Source organism: Corapipo altera, unplaced genomic scaffold, assembly GCF_003945725.1.
Source record: "Corapipo altera isolate COAL_440 unplaced genomic scaffold, ASM394572v1 RXGC01000072.1, whole genome shotgun sequence".
Lineage (NCBI taxonomy): Eukaryota > Metazoa > Chordata > Aves > Passeriformes > Pipridae > Corapipo > Corapipo altera.
The window spans coordinates 1,083,484-1,103,972 of record NW_020884943.1 but is presented as its reverse complement, the minus strand read 5'-3'; the positions used below and the strand labels follow the sequence as shown (position 1 = coordinate 1,103,972).

The following is a 20,489-nucleotide window of genomic DNA, read 5'->3' as shown; positions in this document are numbered from 1 at the left end:
AAAAAGAAAGGGAACGGGAAAGCACTTTAAGAGCGGCTCGGTGCGAGGGTCTTTAGCTCCGTGGCGGGGCGCTCCCCATCGCCGACCTTCCGCGGGCGCTCCGCGCCCAAGGTCAGCGCAGGTACGAGCGGGGGCTCCGCGGGGGCGGCGCCACCGGGAGGGAGGGAGAGAGGGAGGGAGGGAAAGGAGGAAGGGAAGAGGGAGGGAAGAAGGGCCGGCTGCCCGCGGAGGGCTGCGCTCCGGCGGGCCGAGCCGCCCGTATTTAAAGTGTGCCGGGGGCGGCGGAGCCGCTCGCAGGGTGAGCGCGCCCTCCCCGACAGGCGCCGCGGGGAAGGGGGGGAAAAAAAAGGGAGGAGAAACAGCAGCAGCAGGAGGAGCAGGAGGGATCCTGGCAAGTTCGGTGTGGTACCAAGTCCAGGCGGGCTGCAGGGCTCGGACGGGCGATGGATAAGGATGAGATCCACCTGCGCAGGCTGCCGGCCGCCGCGCCTTGGGGACCGCGTAAGTGTCGCCGGCCGCGGCGGGGACGGTGCGGGATGGGGAGCGCTCCTGCCCGGCCGGGGACGGGCTCCGCGGGCCGCCCCGCCTGCCCCGATAAGGGATTTATTATTAGCGTTTCATCGACTATTTTTAAAAATCCAGAAATAATCTCCGCGGAGTAGCGGCGGAATGAAATAGCTTTGTCCCATCTCCGCCCCCACCCCCTAAACCGGTGTAAAGTCCTTTTAACCTGCCTCAATATTGTAATTAAAAGCTCGTCTAGCCCCGGGAAGCCAATCTAATTGTGGGAAATTGCCGGAGTACAAAGTATATGTGACAAATCCTTGAGTTGATGATTGCTGTTAATTCACGCTGTGCCGCGGAAGTCGAGCAAAAAAAAAAAAAAAAAAAAAAAGAAAAATCTCACTAAATGAAATGGATCTGTCCGAGATTGTCAGTAATGCTTCTACAGAACTGACTAAATCATGTATCTGGGTATCATTAACTAATGTGTGCAGCAAAATAAATTATATATATTGGAAGGGGACAATACATTCCTTGGCTGAGAAGTTACAGAGTGTTTGGAGCCAAAGAGCAGATCGTTTAAGTGGTAGGGGGTGGGAATTTCCTTGGCTTCCCTCTAGAAATAAATCACAGCTCGGTGCCTGTGTGCATGCATGTGCACCCACATGTGCATTTATATAAAATCTTCACACACACACACACTGTGTATATAAAACCTTCGCACACAGGCATCGGAACACAAATTTTGTGAGTACTATTTACTGAGCGCATTTTTCTCCCAGTTTAGAGACAATAAAACTGGGGCTGAGATGCTAACCAGGAACATACTGGAACACATTTGATTATCCGGCTGAATTGTATACAAATGAAGTAAATTTAGCATGGCACCATTTATAAATTCCACGCTTTACAATCAAAATTCCAAATCTAACTGGTGGCAGCTAAGAATAGCACAGGGAGCCCTTTTCTTCACTCCCTCTTTTTGGATTCCCACGAAAACCATTATCCTGGAGCCTACTCATTAAATGGCCAGATATTTCATCAGAGTTCAGCCCATTTCTAAAAGAAATGCTGTTTGCTCATCAAACCATAGGCTGGTGAGAGCGCTCAGAATGAAAACTTTGATGTCTGACGCAAAACAGGTGGGCTTTGTATCTTAATACCGGGGGACTGGGTTTCTGTATTCTGCTGGTTGTCCCACCTTAACTTCTTTATGAAAATAAGGAGCTTGAACTTTTCAAAACTGTCATGGAAAGCAGGGGAAGCTGAAGTGTTGTCACAGTGCATTGACAGAGATATCTGTAAGAGGACTACATGATAAAATGGCACTAGAAACTCCACCATTACTCACGGGGCAGGTGGCAATTTATCATGAGGCAATCGCAGCGATAGGGTGAGAGTCCTGAGAAATCTTTTTGAGCGGCTTTTCATCTTTGGAAAATGTAGTATTTTGCAGTGATGTTATTTAATTTACTGAGTCACCAATTAGCAGCATGAGCACTGTACACCAGCTTCATTGATGAGTTCAAGGAGCAGGTTTTGCTCTCGGAAGTGCATGTTTGTGTTTCTGTTGATAACCTGTCCAAAAGAGCTTGTTTGTAAAAGCTGGTTATAAGATGAAACTCCTGTCTTATTACATAGCACAACCATGTATTGTGGTACAAATCCTACCCAGTTGTTTGGTAACTACTGCATTTATTGCTGGAGAGACATGTGGAGACCCAGCCTTGATATTTGTACGTGCTCTTTGTACTCAGAAAACCTCCCACAGACAGCAAAGGAGACTTGCTTGTTACAAGGAGTTGGGGAAAAATTTGGGGTCAGTGAGAGGATGATGGAAGACAGGGGGAAAACCTGTGCTCCTATAAGCTCTGGGTAAATACTATCTGTCGCCTACATCCAAAGGACTATTTAACTTATGGCTCACAAGGAAAAAAGTGACCTCAGCGCATTATTTTTGGCTCTTTTGGTGGCGTGAAAGGACAGGTGTCCCCAGCTACATCTGTGCCCTAAGGAGCCAGGCATTGCAGCTGATGCCTGTCAGCTTATTATATGCAACTCCTTCCTTATGTCCTGGGGTAACAAGTGCATCTGATAAAGACTGGATGAGGGTCAGAATTGGGGTGGGCTCAGGAGAAAGGTACTGGCATGTTGGCTTCTAAGAGGACCATGCTGATGTCCTGTCACTTCAGAGAAAAGCTCAGAGGCACAGGGGACAAGTGCTCAGGACTGAGCACAGGTTTAGGATTCAGGTCTTTACCCCTCAATGTTTCAACAATCAAAAATTCCCTGAATGGACATCTGCCCCCTTTGAAAACCCTGGGAGAGTTTTGTCACCAGCTTAAATGTTGTCAGACTCTCACCCCAGAAAATGAAATGTTTTTCCCCTTTTCTCTGGAATACACTGCTCAGTCCAAGGCTGGGACTTCCAGCACAGCTCTGTAGGTTTTTGGTTCATATTGTCCTCCTTCCCATGGTAGCACTGCAGCTCTTTCCATTAACAGTGAAAATGATGAAGCATATTAAGCTAATAATTAATCAGAGATGACAAGGGACTAATAACTGTATTGATTTAATTAGGACTTCTTTTCCAGCTCTGTAACTTGCAGTCATGCACATCATTAACTTAGCATTTTAATTTGCCGTAATAACTTATTAATTTCTGGGGGTGAGCGTGCGCGTGGCCGGGGCAGCGGCTCCGACTTTGTGCCTCAGTCCTGTCCAGGACTGGCAGCAAGCAGGGCACTCTGTCAGCCCCTGGGAGCTGCTCCTGCAGAGCACTGAGGCAGTGGGAATTGCCGAGCCAGGTGTGGTGGATGAGCGGGGAAGGCACGTGTGGCTCTCCGGCCGCTCGCTGTGGTCGTACGGGCGTGACGTGAAATATGGGGTAAAAGCAACGTGCCAGAACGGGAGGAGGGAGAGTGACCCTGGGAAGGAGCAGCAGTTGTTGGCATCGGGAAGGGAAAAATGTCCCTCCTGACTTGCGCTGCACCCTTTGAATTCTGGCGATTTCGAGAAGAGGAAATGCTTGGGGACGTACTGTGGTTGGAAAATAAAGCTCACTTTAAATTAGAATCACTTTGGGGAGAGGAGGAAAGGCAGGGGCTGTAACAGGCATGATAAACAGGACTTTACTGTGTGAAAGGCTGATGAATGCCAGGTTTACTCATCTTTCCCCCCCACACTGTTTTGTTGGGGGTACTTGGCACTCGCTGGGCATACCTGGCATCTTATGCAGCTGGTCCTCAGCAAGATCCCCTCTGGTACACTGCTGACCAGAAACTTCTCCAGCAGGGAGGAGGTGTTCTCACTGAGATCACAGAGCTAAATAGGTGGTTGTGTTGCACTGTACAGCAAGGTTTGGGACTTGTGGGGAAAGAGATCCCATCAACCTCCGCACAAGCTCAGCATCCTGCTCTGTATCATCAAGGTACTTGTAAACCTTTGCCCTGTGCCGTGGGAAGGCTGATTCCTCTGCTTTATCCTCGTTTGCTGCAGAGTCAGCACAGAGACGAGAGCTGTGGAAGCCAGAAGCACCAGGCAGGCTCCATAGGAGAGCCTGCCCAAAGTCCTTGGCCTTGTCCTTGGGCAAGATGATGGGGAGTTTGGAGAATTTACCCTATCAAATATGCACTTCATATAGAAATGGGTCATTTTCCTATGGAAGTATTGTTGGGTTACTGTGCAGGTGAATTGTTGGTCTGGTGAGCTCCAGGAACAGAAGTCACCACTTTCCTTATTTCTTATGAGTGTTTTCAGGGATTCTGAGAAAGTCTTTCTGCACACAGCCTCATACCTTATTATACAAGCCAAGTTAGAAATAGCTGTGCTTAATTTCAGAGATTGCAGAAGATGTTTAGCTGGGGGGTGGGAACATTCACCTTCCTGACCTCACCCATATTTGCAGGCCAACTGGAGATTATGGCAGGACTTGCAGTTCTGTCATAGGTACAAACCCCAAGAGGGGTTTTACAAATGACAAATTTTCAGGGGTTGGCAGCTTTGCTGAGACCCTATCAGGGTGTTATTTTCAGTGGTGCTAAGTCATCTTGTGCCAGCTGTTAGATCTAAGCAATGTCACTGACGCTGCGCGACTCCATTCTGCTGCTCTGAAGAGCAAAAGAAAGATAGTGGTGTCTCCATTGTTCCTGAGAGGTAATTTGTGGTGAATTCGGGCCTTTTAGCAACAACCACAGAGGCTGCCTCGCTTGGGAGGCTGGGAATGCACAGGAAGCAAAGCTCCTCGTGCTGGGCTGCATTAGTCACCACGGCTGCTTCGCAGGCAAACCCACAGGCCCTCCAGGGAAACGGATCCTTATTTATTTGGTTTAGCCTTTGATTTGTATCCCTCGTCCCTCTATTTCTGAAAGTAGTACTACATCCTGGTGGGAGGCCCAGCCCTTCTCCCTGCCCCCTAACCTCCCTGTATCCTTTAGCCTTTATCTGCAGCAGCTGACCCGTGTCCCCGTGTACATCCTCGCTCCGTTTGTTCTGTTCCTTTGTGCTGCTCCGTGGGTCCTCCCGTTTCAGCTCCCTTTGCTGTTCCCAGTGTCTTGTCCCTGCCTCTGCTCTGTGGCTGGCCCACATGCCAGTGTTTTCTCTTCTTCAGACTCCCACAGTTCACATTTTTGAACCTTCTACTGGCAGTCTGTCCTTCCAGCCATTACGGGAACTATTTCCAGATTTGAACTGATGGAAAGATAGTGGCAACACCAGATCCAGTGCCATTCCTCTTTAATATCTTTGCCTGCTTACCTTATCTGCATATCTGATTTATTCTTGGCAGCTCTGTATCTGTGCTAGGACCTGGATGTACATTCTTATTCCTATCAGTGGTATATTAATAATGTATACAATTACTGAGATGTCCTTTCGGACTGCAGCTCTGCAAGCTGGAACCTTTTCTTTTTTGAAGATGACACAAACACCTATGACTTTTCCCACACAACTGTAAGTGATCTGGGGGAGTTTTAAAATCTGTAATCTGTTATGAAAAGCCTAAGTGGTTCGCAGGCATTAACTGCTCTTTTTATATCTTATAAATTATTTAACTTCTGTCATGACAGCAGTGATACACAACAATACAAGTTATGTATTCCTGGCTCCCAGTCCTGCTCTTTTACCTCTCCCTCTGTTTGTATCTGTTTGTGGAGGGAGAAACTTGATGAGTGTGTACTAAAATGAGAAAAAAACCCTCTGTTTTCTAAACACATTGCAAATATTTGTTGCCCCTTGTACTTCTTCACTGACGTCAGCTGATATCCTGCTTGGAATATTGCAATAGGGATCTGTGTGTTGATAAGTGACGTTCACTAAGAAAAAAATTTGTCCAGGGAGAGAGAAATACATCCCAGAGCATTAAATTAGTGAAAAAAGGAAAAAGTCTAGCAACTAAATTACATTTCCAGTGCAGATTCAGGACACATTGTTAAAAATTGAATAGGAGAAGTGAGCAGATACTGACTTCAGTGACATCATGGAGGTAAAAGTAATGAACTCAGAGTCCTCTGACTACATTTTGAAACTCTACTTTTTAACCTGATGTAGCGGGAGTCTTATAATTGTTCTTCAGAAGCAGGAAAAGAGCCAAGGTGGACGTTTCAGGGCTGAGCACCATTCAAAGTTTTGGCTTTTTTACTACTTTGAAGGAGGGAAGGTGACAGCCACTGGTTCAGTGCTGCAGTAACAGTCAAAAAAACCCCATCCTGTATTTATGTCTGACCATTTGTACTATGGCATCTTGGCTGCCAGCGCACCGCTAGATATGTCAATGGATGTGCTTTGCAATTCTTCCCGGATTTTGGCAGGCAAAGACTCAAAATATGGTGTGACTTTATGCTTGTGGTATGATTGCCCAGGGAAAGAAAAAAAAAATCTACTGCAGTCTGCAAAAGATGGAAGCTTTTATGCAAATACCATCCCATTCATCACAGTGTGTTGTGGCGCTATTGTCCTGAAAAGGTTTTGTAGTGATGGATTCGTGGGATTTTGGCAAACCAGCAAGAGGAGGAAGAAGAAGGGTTGTGTGGGCGTACTGCATTCACTGCTGTGTGCCTGGGAGTTGGGCATCCAGCTCCATATTTAATCACCTCTTTGCTTTTCATTAGCATTGGCATTGTCAGAGAATGGCAGAATGGTTTGGGTTGGAAGGGACCACAAAGCTCATCTTGTTTCAAACCCCCTGCCAAGGGCAGGGACACCTTCCACTAGAACAGGTAGATCAAAACCCCTTCTAGCCTGAACACTTCCAGGAATGGGGCAGCCACATCTTCTTTGGGCAACCTGTTCCAGTGCCTCACCACCCTCACAGTAAAGAATTTCTTCCTACTACCTAATCTAAACCTGCCCTCCCTGCTTGAAGACATTCCCCCTCATCCCATCACTACGTGCCCTGGTCCAAAGTTCCTCTCCAGGTCTCCTGGAGCATCTTTTAGGGGTTCTAAGGTCTTCTCAGAACCTTCTCTTCTCTAGGGTGACCAACCTCAGCTCTCCCAGCCTGTCTTCATACATGGCTCCCGCCCTCTGAGCGTCTTCATGGCCTCCTCTGGACTTGCTCCAGCACATCCTTCTCATGTTGGGGACCACATCCTTCTCGTGTTGGGGACCCTCAGCTGGACACAATGCTCCAAGGTAGAGGTGCAAAGTCACCTCCCTCGACCTGCTGGCCACGCTGGTTTTGATGCAGCCCAGCACACACTGACAGCTCGTATTGAGCTCCTCATCAACCAACGCCCCCAAGTCCTCCTCCTCAGGGCTGCTCTCAGTCAGTTCCCTGCCCAGCCTGTGTCTGTGCTTGGGATTGCCCCAGCTGAGGTGCAGGACCTTGGTCTATTCCTATGGAGAAGCTGATCTAGATCTTGAGACCTTTTCTCATGTGTTTAGCCTGGTGGGGACACCACTGATGGAAGGAGTGTGTGGAACAGTTTGAGATGTACCAGCTGGTGCCACGATGTGTCTGGAGGGGAGGTACCAGCTGTGGGACCACTGGAAGGATGAGACTAAGCAAACTGTAGCAATGTGGTGAAAGCACCCTTTCTCCAGGCTCACTAGTGGAAACTACTACATTATTGTCTGCATCCTGTGCTCCTGGCACAGAGTCTGAGACTGGTCTAAAGAAGGAGAATGGTTCTCTGTGTGTAGTCTCAATGTTGGTATTTGGTCAGCAAACCTCATCCAGATGCTTGTATCTCGCTGCATACTTTTGAATGTTCTTTTTCTGATGAATGGCAAGGACAGGTTTCTAAAAATAAATTAATGGTTTTCCCTTTTTTACTTCCTGTGACTTAATATACTTTATTTATCTATATAGCTACTAGTCATCATCATTCTTCAGCTCACTGGAGTATAAACAGAAATGAGCCTGAGTCACAAAGTAAGGATATGGAGCCAGGCTTTTTCCAGGATTTTAGCCAGGTGTAGGAGTTCCAGCTTAGGGGTCGTGGAGGGAAAAGGCTGGCCCTGGGGCTGTGCCTTAGGGGTCTCACACATGAAATATGGAGATGAAAGACTGCCTGCTGCTTCTTTCTGCATCTTCTTCTGAGGTGGTAAGACCTTGCAGCTCTGGGCAAAGAGTTAAAACAAAAGTAATTAAAAGTATTTTAAGAATTAAAAGCATTAAAAGAATTTTAAGGTTAGTTTGTCACTAAAATAATAAAACCAGAATGAGATGCTAGTTAATTATTCCTCTCACACAATCCCTAAGGACTGTTGATCAGCCCAACATCCAAAGCAACAGGTGCTCTCATTTAATCAGCTTAAGCAACATGCTTTCACAAATTCACTCTCCTGGGGCATACAGGCAGTTCCTCATGCTGCTGGTAGTGTGCCCCAAACCAACCATAGACTTGAATGAAATAGATCTGAAAATAAATGAATGTTACCAGGAATTTTAAGGTAATGGTCTTCTCTTGGTATGTGCCCACTAAAATGTAAGACTGCCTCTGCACATCAGTAGCAAAACATGCTATAATTTTGTTTGCTCATTAGAAATGTGAAGCAATCTAATCTAAAACATCCTGAGCATCATTTTCTTGGCCAGAATATGCCTTGGGTGTACCTCTCCTTGTGGCTAAGCAGCACATCTCTGTGTTAGGAGGTATATGGAATAGGAAAGACGTAAGATGTACTGGACAATAGGAATTGGTGCTCTCTGGAGCTCTGTGTATCAAGGTATGTGTCCTGTGGGAGAAGTGGACTTGCTGACTAACAGAATAATGAAGAGGGAGTGTCAACATACTCCAGGTTTTTTTCAATCAGCAGGACTGGTTGTTTAGAGGGTATGAATTGAGTGATCCTTAATTTTCCTTTCAGGGTTTCTGGGGATATGGATATCAGCACTGTACTTTTAGGGTTGTGTTTGCAGCTCCATCAATTTGTCTGTGAACAGTCTTCTGGGGTTTAGTGTTGACATCGACAGGGACATAGATTTGAAATGTTGTTTCATCTTTACAATTGCTGTCAATAATCCATTTGGCAGGAAGCTGAGAGTGCCTAAAGGCACGAGGGAGCAGCTTAAGGTACGTTGCCAGGACATACTTCAGCTAACAGAGACAACTATTTCTGTGCTACACATCTGTACTTCAAATTCAGTCATTTTGTAGAAATATTTTTACTTCGTGTGCCCTGAGATGTAAAATGATGTTTGGGCTCTTGGAATAGGAACAGCTCCTGTTTCTGAACAGTTGTACTCAAGGACATGCAGGAGATCATCCTTTAGCTCATATAGCTGAAAATCAGGTTGAGAGGCAAAGGCTGAACACCCAAATCATGTCCCAGCCCTTTTGCACATGTTTTAGAAGTGCAAAGTATTTCTTTACCCATGGATCTTAGAGGACTTCACAAATTTTATTGAGACATCAAGAGAACCCATCAACTTAATTTGCATTGTGTTCATTTGCTGTTGCACGACTTCTGTTATAGGACAAGAGTGGATATGTTGAATTTATGGGTTTGACAGGTAACAGAAAACAAGAATTGTCATTTTAGTTCACTTGACATGGGTTCAGCTGAGAGAAGAGACTACTTGTCCAGGGTAAGACCGTGTGCAATGTGTAGGTGAGGTGGAAGCAGAGCAATGTGTATTAAACCCAAATTAAATAGGGTAAAAGTGTTCTAGGTGCTCCTTAGTTCAGAACTGGAGTTTAAACTATCAGGCTCTGCTTATTTATTCTGCTGTTTACTTTTGACTGATGGGTGTCATCACACTCTAAAATCTGGCCCAAATGAAACAACTTAAAATTGCAGCTGATCATTTTCATTTAAGAAAGAATCTGCTCTCTCAAACACACCAAGAATAATGATAAGTCATGGACTGCAAGAGAAATTGTGCTCACTGGTACCATTCTTACTCTGCTGTAATGACTTGTCTTTTGTGTGTTGGGATAAAGTATTTTTGATTAATCCTAACCATTTAGGGCCCATCTAACAATATAAATGAATAGCTGGGTGATAAAAACCAAAGACCACGTGCTAACTCTCAGGGGAAGAGCAGAAACAGGTTTTGGGTTAGATTTTAAACGTTGTTACATACCAGAGGCATAGAAATCAAATCTAAGCCTTTTAAAGCTAATAGTTTCTAAATGGCAGATGAGTTAATTGAATTTTTAAAGTTCCTTCTTTTAGCATCTAAGGAGCTTTCAGTTAAAAGAACCAGATTATCGTTTCCAAAACAAGGTCTTTGTTGTCTTGATAATATAAATTAATGAAAGCTTTCCTTTCCCTCTTTCTCCTCAGTGTGTTTTCTCAAAATAGCTCATCGGGGCTGTATCCTGCAATTTGCTGTGCCCTCTGGCCCTCGTCCAGTAAAGCACTTAAGTGTACAAATAGCCCTGGTTTTGGTGGCAAGTGGGCAACTGAGCAGGAGACCCTCCCATGTGTCCCAACAGCTTCCACACATCCCAGTTTTCACGGGAAATCTGCAGCTCACTTGCCACCCTCCACAGTGTCTGCTCCACCTGATGTGAGCAGTGTTTGACAACACAGTCCTGACCCTTCGTTCGTGCATGTGTTTCAGGGGGGTTGAGGATTATTTAGTGAAAATCCTTGCATTTCAGGTAGCTTCTCACGAGCTCTGCTCTGGAATCCAGTGGGGACTTCGTCACCCCTCTTAATTTTGGAAGCGAAGCACGTGTCTGATGGTAGTTAGGGAGTTCAGCCTCTCCCCAGTCACGACACTAAATCTTTCAAGTAAAACCCCGTTGAAGCAGTTCCTGAGAGCCTGTAATTGATTTCAGTGCAGCAATTACTCTGTATTGACTGACTGGAGCACGCTGACTGTCAGGAGCAGAGTTGGTTTGCGGGAAGCTTTCATGTTCTTCACGTGGCAAATAAAATCAGGGACCCTACCAAACGTATTTCAACCTTAATGTGAACAACTTGATGTTAAAAAAAAAATAAAAAAAATAAAAAATAGGCATTTAAATCTCATGCATTGAGTGAAGGGTGTATATTGTGCTGTCATTTAATAATGTAAGTAGGAAAGTAAAGATTTCTCATAACCAGATTATTACGGGGGATTGTCTTTCCTCTGGAGTTTTGTGTTGCTGTCAGACCAAAACAGGGAGCTAATTCCAGCTTTTACCCCTTCTCAAGTTTGAGACCATCGCTCTTTCTGTTTCTCTCCATCACATTTTTCTTGCCACTGCTTTCTTTGTTACCCTTTTTTTTTTTTTAATTAGTTTTTAAAATTCAAAAGATGGAGAAAAGTGGATATTACAGAAACAAAGACAGAACCGTGTAGAGAAAATGTTTCAGCCATCCACAGGCAGGAAATCTGAGCTCCTCTGGAACCTGAGTGAATCCTGGAGCAGTCCTGTTATTTTTATATATTTATTTCCCTGTTTGACTCTTCTGCCTGCTTTTCCCACGTTATCATCAAAGTGGCCCCAGAAGGGACAGTTGTGAAACAGAAACTGTCTGTGAGTGGAGGAACAAAACCAGAGCTTTTGTTAAGCTTGGTTTTAGCAAAAACAAACAGCTTTAATTGCCCTAAGTGTTTGCAAATGTTGCTGCTCTCTTCTAAATGTGTTCTAACATGGGGGGGAAATGGGCAAAGGCAGGGAGAGATGTTGGTGGCAGCCCCATCTCCTTGAAACTTGGGTTGAGCCCATGCAGTGGTGGTGGTTTCTCCCTCTTCCCGCTCTGTGCCCTGGCCAGACTTAGGTTTGCAGCACTGAAGCTGAAGGAAAAAATAGTTTCTTCCCCTGGTTCACATGAACTGCTTTGAACTGGAACAGATGTGGATGTACAGAACTGTCTGCTCACAGCGACCGTTCCATTTATAACCACGGGTTTTCTATTCAGGTCTCTTTATCATTTTTAACTTATTTTCTGTTTCCACGTCCTTTTCCACAATAAAATAATCCTAACTAAATGGGTTTTCAGCTCACATCCAAAACCTTTGCAAGTGCTGTTCCTTGCTTGAACTTACAGTGCCAACATTATTGTTCAGTGATTTTTTGCTAATAGTGATGCCCAGAGGAGGCAAGGTTGAGTTTGGTTTTGTGGTATTTTTTTTAGAGATGGGGTTCAGAATATCAGTTTATTACCAAATTAGGGCAGAATCTGGAGTCTGGTGGTGTTAAAATCTCATAGAAGGTGTTTGTAATATCTAACTTCCAAATGGCATTCCTGTTAATTTTCTGCTTTGTTGAACTGTATTCGACTCTGGTGTACAAAATAAGTTTGTGTGCAACCCAGACCAGAATTGTTCCAGTGAGTACAGATAAGGGATTCACATTCAACCACAAAAATTCAGTCCATGGTGTTGCTTTTTGCTTTGTGTTTTTCACAAACTCCTGCTTCAGAGTACGTTCATTCACTGTTTGATTTGATTAAGTGCTCAGTAATTAATTCCACCAATGCTTTGCTAAGTGAGAAGGTGAGTCCTGCGCTTCCCATTGACCAAGACACGGGGATGTGTCCTGGGCTGAAGAAAAAAATGTATGAAAAGATGAAATCAGTGGTGGTGTTTGGTTCAAGTTGATCAGTTATGCCTCTCCTCACTTGAGCCGACCATGTGGCCTTTATTACAAAACTAGGAATTCATTTTTTTAGAGTTACTTCAGTTTGTCTGTCCTCTAATTTTCTGTGGAGACAGTCAGTTGTTTGTACATTGGGGACCGTATGTGTCAAGTTCTTTGTTTTAGTTCATTGCCTTCAGTTGACACAGAAAACAAAAATCTCCTCAAAATTGTGGAGACAGATAGGATTTTAATCTAAACCACATTAAAAGTCAAAACCCTCTGTGGCCACGGGTTTTCTTGGGGTTCAACCTCCTGCACTCTTTTTGGGAAGGCTGGGGGTTTTTTTTCATATCTGAAGGCTCTTTTCTGATTGACTCAATACCAGCTCTAAAACTGGATGAAACAGCCCTGTGAAGCAATGCCTGGATGGTGTTGGGATGCTCCAAGGAACAGTCCAGGAACAGTACCCTTGGCTGTGGATTCCTCACAGCACTGGGCGAGAATCACTTTGTTGTTGTTGGGCTACCTTCACATCGCTCAGGTTGCATCAAGTGAAATCAAAATTAAAGTAGGTATTTGCAGTATGGAAAAGAGAGTTTTGATTGTTCAGTTGTAAAGAAGAAACAAAAGGAATTTTTGTGCTTAATCTGGTTTTACCAGTGGTAACGGATAAGATCTCTGTCTGTCAGGCTGATATGGTGTGGTCTGGTTTCTGACACATCACTTACACTCACTTAGACTCACTCAAACTCTCGTGTGCACCTTCCAGTTGTAGTGTTTCTCTTGCTCTTTTCCCCTTCCCATGATCCATACACTTTCTATTTCCATAGCTGCAGTTAGCTTTATTTGCTCAGTTTAATTTCCGTTTAATGTTTCTTCTGAGGAAAAAAAGTACAAATGTTCAACTGCAAACATTTTTTATTTTTTTTTTTTAAAAACCTTTTTGAATGTTTTTGGGTGTCCTGTACGTTTCCACTGCAAAGGAAACCCTGTGCGCGTCACCCCCGCGACAGAACTTTTCTCTTGAACTCCCCTCGTGTCCTTGCACTACCCTCCCGCAGCTCGAACAAGAATTAAAGCTCCATGGGAACATCCCCAGTGCACAACCACATCAAAGCCGTGGTTGGAGTCCAGCTCTCAAACAGCCCCCAAAAGTTGGCCAAGCCTGGTGTGTCAGTTCTGGTTTGATACGTTGTGTAGGGGCCCTACGTGCGGCGTTCAGCGAAGGCTGGAGACCAGACACCGAGTTCCCAAGAGCTAATTGCTGTCTGGACTGAGGCAGCATCTCCCTTATCCATCTCTGCAACTTGTCCACATGAGTTGTTTAATCCTCTCTTTCACCAAAGCACCACATAATTTGTCTGGTTTTAATGTTGACCAGTAGTGAATCCTTGATGTGAAGAATGTGCAGGGAGGGAAAATCTGTTTACAGTTCCAGTTTTTATTCACGTTTGCCAGTTTTATTGACTTTATTTTTAAGGAAAAATAATTACACTGAGTCTGGTTTTAGTCGAGGACTTTTCTGGTTTATGTGAGGAACAGACAAAGACCTGTCACGTCGGAAGGGTAAAATCAGGTGGGGAAAGAAGTGTTCTTTCCCTTCAACAAATAAATCAAGTGCTTCCACCCTAGAAGAATATCCAGTAATGTCACAAGTGTGGGCACTAAGGATAAGCAGACACATCAACAGAGGGAAATCTCTGACAAGTTTTAGGTGTGTCACTCAGACATGGGATGTATCTTAGTAGACAGTCTGTCACTTTTATTCCCTAATAACTTTTGACAAGAGACAGATAATACTGCAGAGTTTATTTTAAGGTAGATTGTTGAGTTTTGTGTCTGTTCTCTTTCTTTCTTCCTTTTTTTTTTTTTTTTTGGATACTTTCTCTTTTTCATAAAAAAATAGTGCCCCAGCTATTTGTTAAGCTGGTTCTATTTGGGGAGGAAGGAGTGGGTGCAGAGAGCAGCTGGATGCTGTTGAAGTGGTTTTGATTTTAATTTTCTTTTTCTTTCTGGGTGCTTGTTCTTTGCTCAGCTGAGCGCTTGAGAGCACTGGTGAGTGCTCAGAGGGGTGCTGGCAGAGGTCAGTCACAGCCCTTGGGTCCCTGCAAGACCCAGGCCTTCTCTGGCACTGCTGAGCAGACCCCCAAACCATGTGGTTGTTCGACGGTGGATCAGAAGTCTAAAAATATCGATTATCTGAACGGTACTTGTGGCCAAAATGAGATTTAAAGATCTGGGTCTCCAAAAAAGCAAAGGGTTTGTTTGTTAACCAGTGCCTGAGCATGCTTGGTGCAGAGCACTGGTGCTTTGCTGTCTCTCTGTGTCCAACTATGTTCTCATAGCACCGAATGCATCCCAAGGCTCAGCACCCCAAAAGGTGCTGAGTGCCCTCGAATCCCATCTCTTCCCACGGTCAGAGGGCACCGGGGAGGAGCAGAGAGTCAGAGGCAGAACCAGGCAGCTGTGTGGCCACAGTGCCTCACTGGCTCCTTTGGGATGGAGGATTCAGGACCAGGAGAAACATAACAGTCCTCTTGGGACAAATGTGGGAGCATGAGGGCATCCAGGGAGGCTGCACCTGGGAGGAAAGGGAGTCTTTTTTAAAGCTGTTGAAAGAGGGTAATTTTGGGTGATCTCAGTCTTTTCGAGCTTCTCCTCTTACACAGACTGATTTGTTTTACATCTGGGGCGCGATCGATAGATAAGACATGGGAATATTTACTCACCAAATTGGAAGGGCACAGGAATTTGCTGTGGGAAACCGGCGCATTCCTATGGGCTGGATCTCCTGGAAGCCACAGGATGTGTTCCAGGCATATCCCACAGCCTCCTCTGAGGAGGGGGCAAGGATTCTTAGCCCAAACAGAGAGAGGATAATTTACCCCTGAAGAATTTTCTTTCATATTCATAACTTCTGATGAGTTCCACATCAGACGGGGAAAATGTTGTTTGAGAGGCTGGTTTTGTAAAACATTTGTCATTCCTGAGTCCAGGATGCTCTGATTCAGTTGGTGTCTTTTAGTGAGAGTTTGCCAAAATTTGTGTGAACAAGTGTTTCACTGTGCATTTTCTGTGTTTTAGTGATGTTGTACAGTGTGGGTGTGCAGCACAGGATCAAGGAACTCTGCTAAAAAAAAAAAGAGGGAAAGCCCTGTCTTGCCTCACTGAATTTGTACAGTGAAATGATCAACTTGGACCGTGAGGGTTACAACTGTAGCATTTCTGAGCATCAACGAAGTGCTTTGCTTTCTGTTGTGTGTGGGTTTAGAAGCAGGGATTTTACAGCAATACCAGCTTTAGCTCTCCAGGAGGCTTTGCTCCATCCTCAGCATTCTCCTGCTTAAACACTTGAACAATCATTTATTGGTTGAGTTTGTGACATGCAGCCCTCACCTTTTCCTTGGAGTCTCTTATCCTTCTTTCTTTCCACCCTAATTTACACTATAATCTTACATCTTAAAGCTTCAACCCTGTCATTCCTTACTTGATTCATGTAAAACTTTAACCCAATCAAAAAGTTGGGATAGAAGTGAAGGGATGGGTGTGTACATGGATGTCTAAAACCTGCTGCTATATTAAACCTTTCTGAGAGCACTAAAGAGAATCTGATCCTTTAAACTCTCTTTATAAGGCTTTAGGAGGGAATAACTTGCAGCATTTATTTTTCATGGTGGAGCTATCATCAAGCAAAAATCAGTCTGGAGTAAGTGAAACTGATAGTCACCAAAGTATGTGTTGCAGTTTGGAAATGTCTGTGAGAGGCTGTCACTGAGAACAGGCCAAAAATGGAACCTGAAAGAAAAGTTAGAAATGAGTTGGAATGTTATTAAAGCTATAATTATAAACATAGGAGGCATTTTGATATCGTTTCTTTTCTTTAAAGCTTCCATGTGAACAGGACTGGGAGTTTGCTGTGGGGAATCCGGGAACCCTTTTTTAGGATAGAGGGGAAGATGCACATTGTCTCACCATTTTTTATGCACTCAAATAATGAATCATGAGTTGTAGGATTTCTAATATTAGTGTTTTCCCCTGGCAGTAACCAAGTAATTGATTGAAAGAAATACAGGCTGCCCCTTCACTGGAAAATGTTTGACTCCTGTCTGGTTCAGGAATGTGAAACCCCTGGTCTGCTCCCAGAATCACACAGTGTGTGGACATGGCCCATCATCCAGCATGTAGATGCAAATGTTTTGGAAAGGGCTTTAGAAAAGTATTTCCACCTCTGTTTTCCTTGGTACCAGCTTCTGTTGCACCCTGAAAATAAAATGAGAGCTGTCTCCTTTACCTCTTAAGGAAAGGGCACGTTAAACCAGCGCTTGGAGTTTTACGTGTTCAAATTTCACATGCTGCTTGTTTGCTTGGTGTCAGAAACATTCTGTTGATGATTCCAAAGCATCAGCCAGGTCGAGGGATGGACTCCAGCAGTAAAGAAATTGTGCAGGTGCCAGGAAGGACCCACCTTTGCAGGTGACTGCTGTGATCTTGTGTCTGTCGTGATGTGATTTTGCCGGCATCAGGTGTCACAAAAAAACACAATCATCTTCAATATACCACAAAAACTCAGAAATGGTATTAACAACACAAAATATTCCCCCCCCTCCACATTTTCCATTTACATCTCCTGTTTCCCTAAGTTCAAAATTCCTATGAAAGCCCCATCTGGGGGGGCTTTCTACATGAGGCTTCCTACATGTCTCCTACATGGGGAGCACAACTGGAACACATCTGTGAGCTCCACAAAACAAAAATTAACATAAAAGCAGATTTTTAGAACACTCCACATGTGAACTACGAGGCAGCACATGCTGCCAGGGTTATCCATCACCTGAGGGGAGAGGGTGCCCACCGTGGTGGCTGTGCTGGTGGCTCAGCCTGTGAGCTGGAGCGGCACTGGGCTCCCAACGCTCACTCCATGTAATTAAACCCTCAGCAGAGCCAGTGGGCAGCAGCTGCTTTGGAAATGACACGATGGGGACGTGTCAGGACATTTTGGTGGCACCCAGCCTGTGCATACTTGCAACTGAGAGCGCCCCGTCTCCCCTTTGATGCCCCTCTCCGTGCCCTCGTCTCAGATGTCCTTAAGGTTGGCTGGGTTAATGAGAACTGCTGGTTAATTTGCTTAAATTTGAAAAGCTGTAGCTCCTGGAGCATGTACATAGCTCAGGACCGTTCTCATGTGTTGTGCTCATCCCTAGAGCTGTTACACGCTCATTTAGTCTCCCTTCAACAAAGTAATTAAACCCACTTGGTGATGGGTGAGGAACAGGCTCTTCTTCCACCCTCTCCAGTGCTTAAATTTAATGGCAAATTTCATGAACAGGTGCTGGCAGATACTGTTTGTGAAGGGTAATCCTGACAGCACATGCTGTCTCTCAGTTTAAATGAGGAGTGTCCTAAAAATCTGCCTTTATGTTCATTTTTTTGTGGAGCTCACAGGTGCGTTCCAGTTGTGCTCTCCACGCCCCCAGCTGGGGATTTTCATAGGGATTTTGAACTTAAGAATACAGGAGATGTAAATGCAAAATGTGGAGGGGGAGGAATGTTTTGTGTTGTTAACACCATTTCTGAGTTTTCGTGGTATATTGAAGGTTATCGTTTGGTTTTTTTTTTTTTTGTGACACCTGATGCCATCAAAGTCACATCATGGTACAGATTCACTTTCACAGAGAGTGAAAATGAAGTGTATCACATGGGCATTATTTGCTGTGTAAATGGAGGGATTGATGGTTCACAGAACCACTGAATATTCTGAGTTGGAAGGTAATTGCTGTTGAAATGGGGGTGTTTTTCCCCTCCCTGTGGTGGCTTTTGTGTTCATGTATTTCATTCAGCTGCAGTCTTAGGAAAACTTTAGCTGTCTTTTTAGTTTAGTCTCAGGTGACTTTCTGGTGAAGGCGGTTCTAGAAAAATATTTTAGTGTTATATGGGAGTATAAGAAAAAATGGTGTGTTTAGAGAAGCTTGTATGACTCCAAATTTTTCTGTCCTTTTGCTTTGTGATGTTATTCTTCATCCTTGTCACTACTGATGCTTTTGGAAACATCTTTTTAACTTGGTTCTACCAGTTAGTCAGCAATGAACAAGACCCATCCAGCCTGAGAGATCTTTGCTTAGAATCAGCAAGAGGAATGAACAGCTGAAATATGCACAGGTTTGTGTTTTCCTTGATCAGGATTGACATGTTTGCCCTTAGTGTTGTACTTACTTATTTCCAGTTTCTTCATAAATAAGGCCTGTTAGTCAAGTGGTCAAAGAAGGAGCTGTCAGTCTGATCAGGGCTGTACCCGTGACTCAAATTGCACTGAGTCAACATGCATCTCACCCAACCCAGGCTGAAATCTCAATTATTAAGACTAGCTTCAGTAAAATTTTGCATTTGGATCTAGCCTGTGTGAAGGAGAAGTGGTTTTGAAGCCCTTTCAATGGGGGAGTTTTAAATGAAGAGCGGGATTTTGGCTTGTTTTGGGGTTTTTTTCCCAATCTGTGTTTGTGTTCTGCTCCACCGTGTGTTTATTTTAAAGTCTGGTTGTGCATCAACACATTCTCAATCTGAAATGTAGATCTCACACTGACATGTTTTAAATGTTTGAATTGAGTCCAGCTTTAAAGTACCACAGTTATCTACGAAGTACATCAGAGTTTCCTTCAGTTTTCATTCCTCATTATTATCTGTTCTGGAGTGCTGATTGTTTTTCACTGTAATTAGTGTAAGTTCTCTTTTTGATCTTGCATCAGATGTACTCTCCTGTTTACAGAGAAGAGTCTCCTCCAGTTTTACTCCTCCTGAGTTTTGCTCTGTAAAAAACAGGCTTTTGCCCTGATTCCGCAATTTCAGGTGTTGGATCTGTGTATGATCAGGTCACTCCAGAGTACTGGTTTCATTTTCTTTGAGTGTGGGCACATATGGTTTGTACTTCTGTCAAATTCCTCAAAAAATCACCCAGATGAGTTAATGGCAGCTCTATTCCTTTATGCCAGCTTCAGGCTGGACATGGCAGGACAGTTGATAATAATAGATCTAAAAAAAAACCTGCTGATGCCAAGTTCTCCCACCAAAAATTTCTTGACACTTGAACCAGTTCAGTGAGTGTGTTCACCCTTTAGCATTTTGTGTCTGTGACTGGGGAGTTTTGGATGTGGTACCAGCAGCCTTAAATCTTACCTTGTTAGAGCAGACTTTCATTGCTTATCTTCCTGGAAAAGGATATGCTCCCACGACTTGAGATGAGCTCCAGACAAGTGCAAAATCCTCCATCTGGGTAGGAATAATGAGCCAGTTAAATAGCAGTTCTTCAGAAAAGGATCTAGGACTCATAAACTGAACATAAATCCACAATATCTTGTAAGGAAACATGTACTAATCCTACTCAGGGCTGGAAAAGCCTGACCTGGAGTACTTTTTCCAGTTTCAAGCATCTTTTCACAAGAAAAACACGTGTCATACAGTTTAAAGCTGAGAGGGGAGCAACAAAAATGAAAAGAAACCCAAGAAAACACATCTCAGAAGAAGCTGGTGGAAGAGAGGCATTTGGCCAATGGGGTTTGCAAACTTCACTTTGGCTTCTGGGTAGAACTGTTGTTTGTGGGACAGTGTTTGTCATCCTTGGCCTAGTCTGAGGTGCTCTGTGTTAATGCTGGGATTTGTTTGTAACTCAGAGGGAAAAGCCTACAGGAGAGGAAAGGAAACAGTGGGAAACCCTGTGTGCATGCGTGGCCTCAGTGCCAGCTGCTTTCGGGAGCTCCTGGGTCACCATGTCCAAATCTTTGCTATTTCAGGCAACCACATCCCAGAATCCCATTCATAAATTTCTCAAGTACCACTACAAAAATAGTTTGGGTTTATTTTATTTATTTGTTTGTTTGTTTTATTTTATTCTTTTGCCTCCATTGCTCTGGTATGAACCTCCTGCCTCTGCGCTGGAGCCTCATCTAAACTGATCTCTGAACTGAGCATTTTAAATGTTGATATAGTCACATGGGCATTTGTTCTTCATTGCCCTTTGGCTTCTTGACCACT

At 44.3% G+C, this 20,489-nt stretch overlaps 1 protein-coding gene across 4 annotated transcripts in view; it reads left to right on the top strand.

Moving 5' to 3' along the window:
- The first annotated feature begins 268 nt into the window (after positions 1–268).
- Positions 269–20,489, top strand: part of ANO1 (anoctamin 1) — a 78,533-nt gene continuing 58,312 nt past the window's right edge. For 3 of the 4 annotated variants that reach the window (XM_027662109.1, XM_027662108.1, XM_027662107.1), the window contains exon 1: positions 270–501. In XM_027662109.1, the coding sequence (XP_027517910.1) occupies positions 444–501 (58 nt within the window). In that variant the 5' untranslated portion in view covers positions 270–443. Of the gene's footprint in view, positions 502–20,489 lie in introns of all 4 variants that reach the window. The other variant, XM_027662110.1, reaches the window with a different exon arrangement.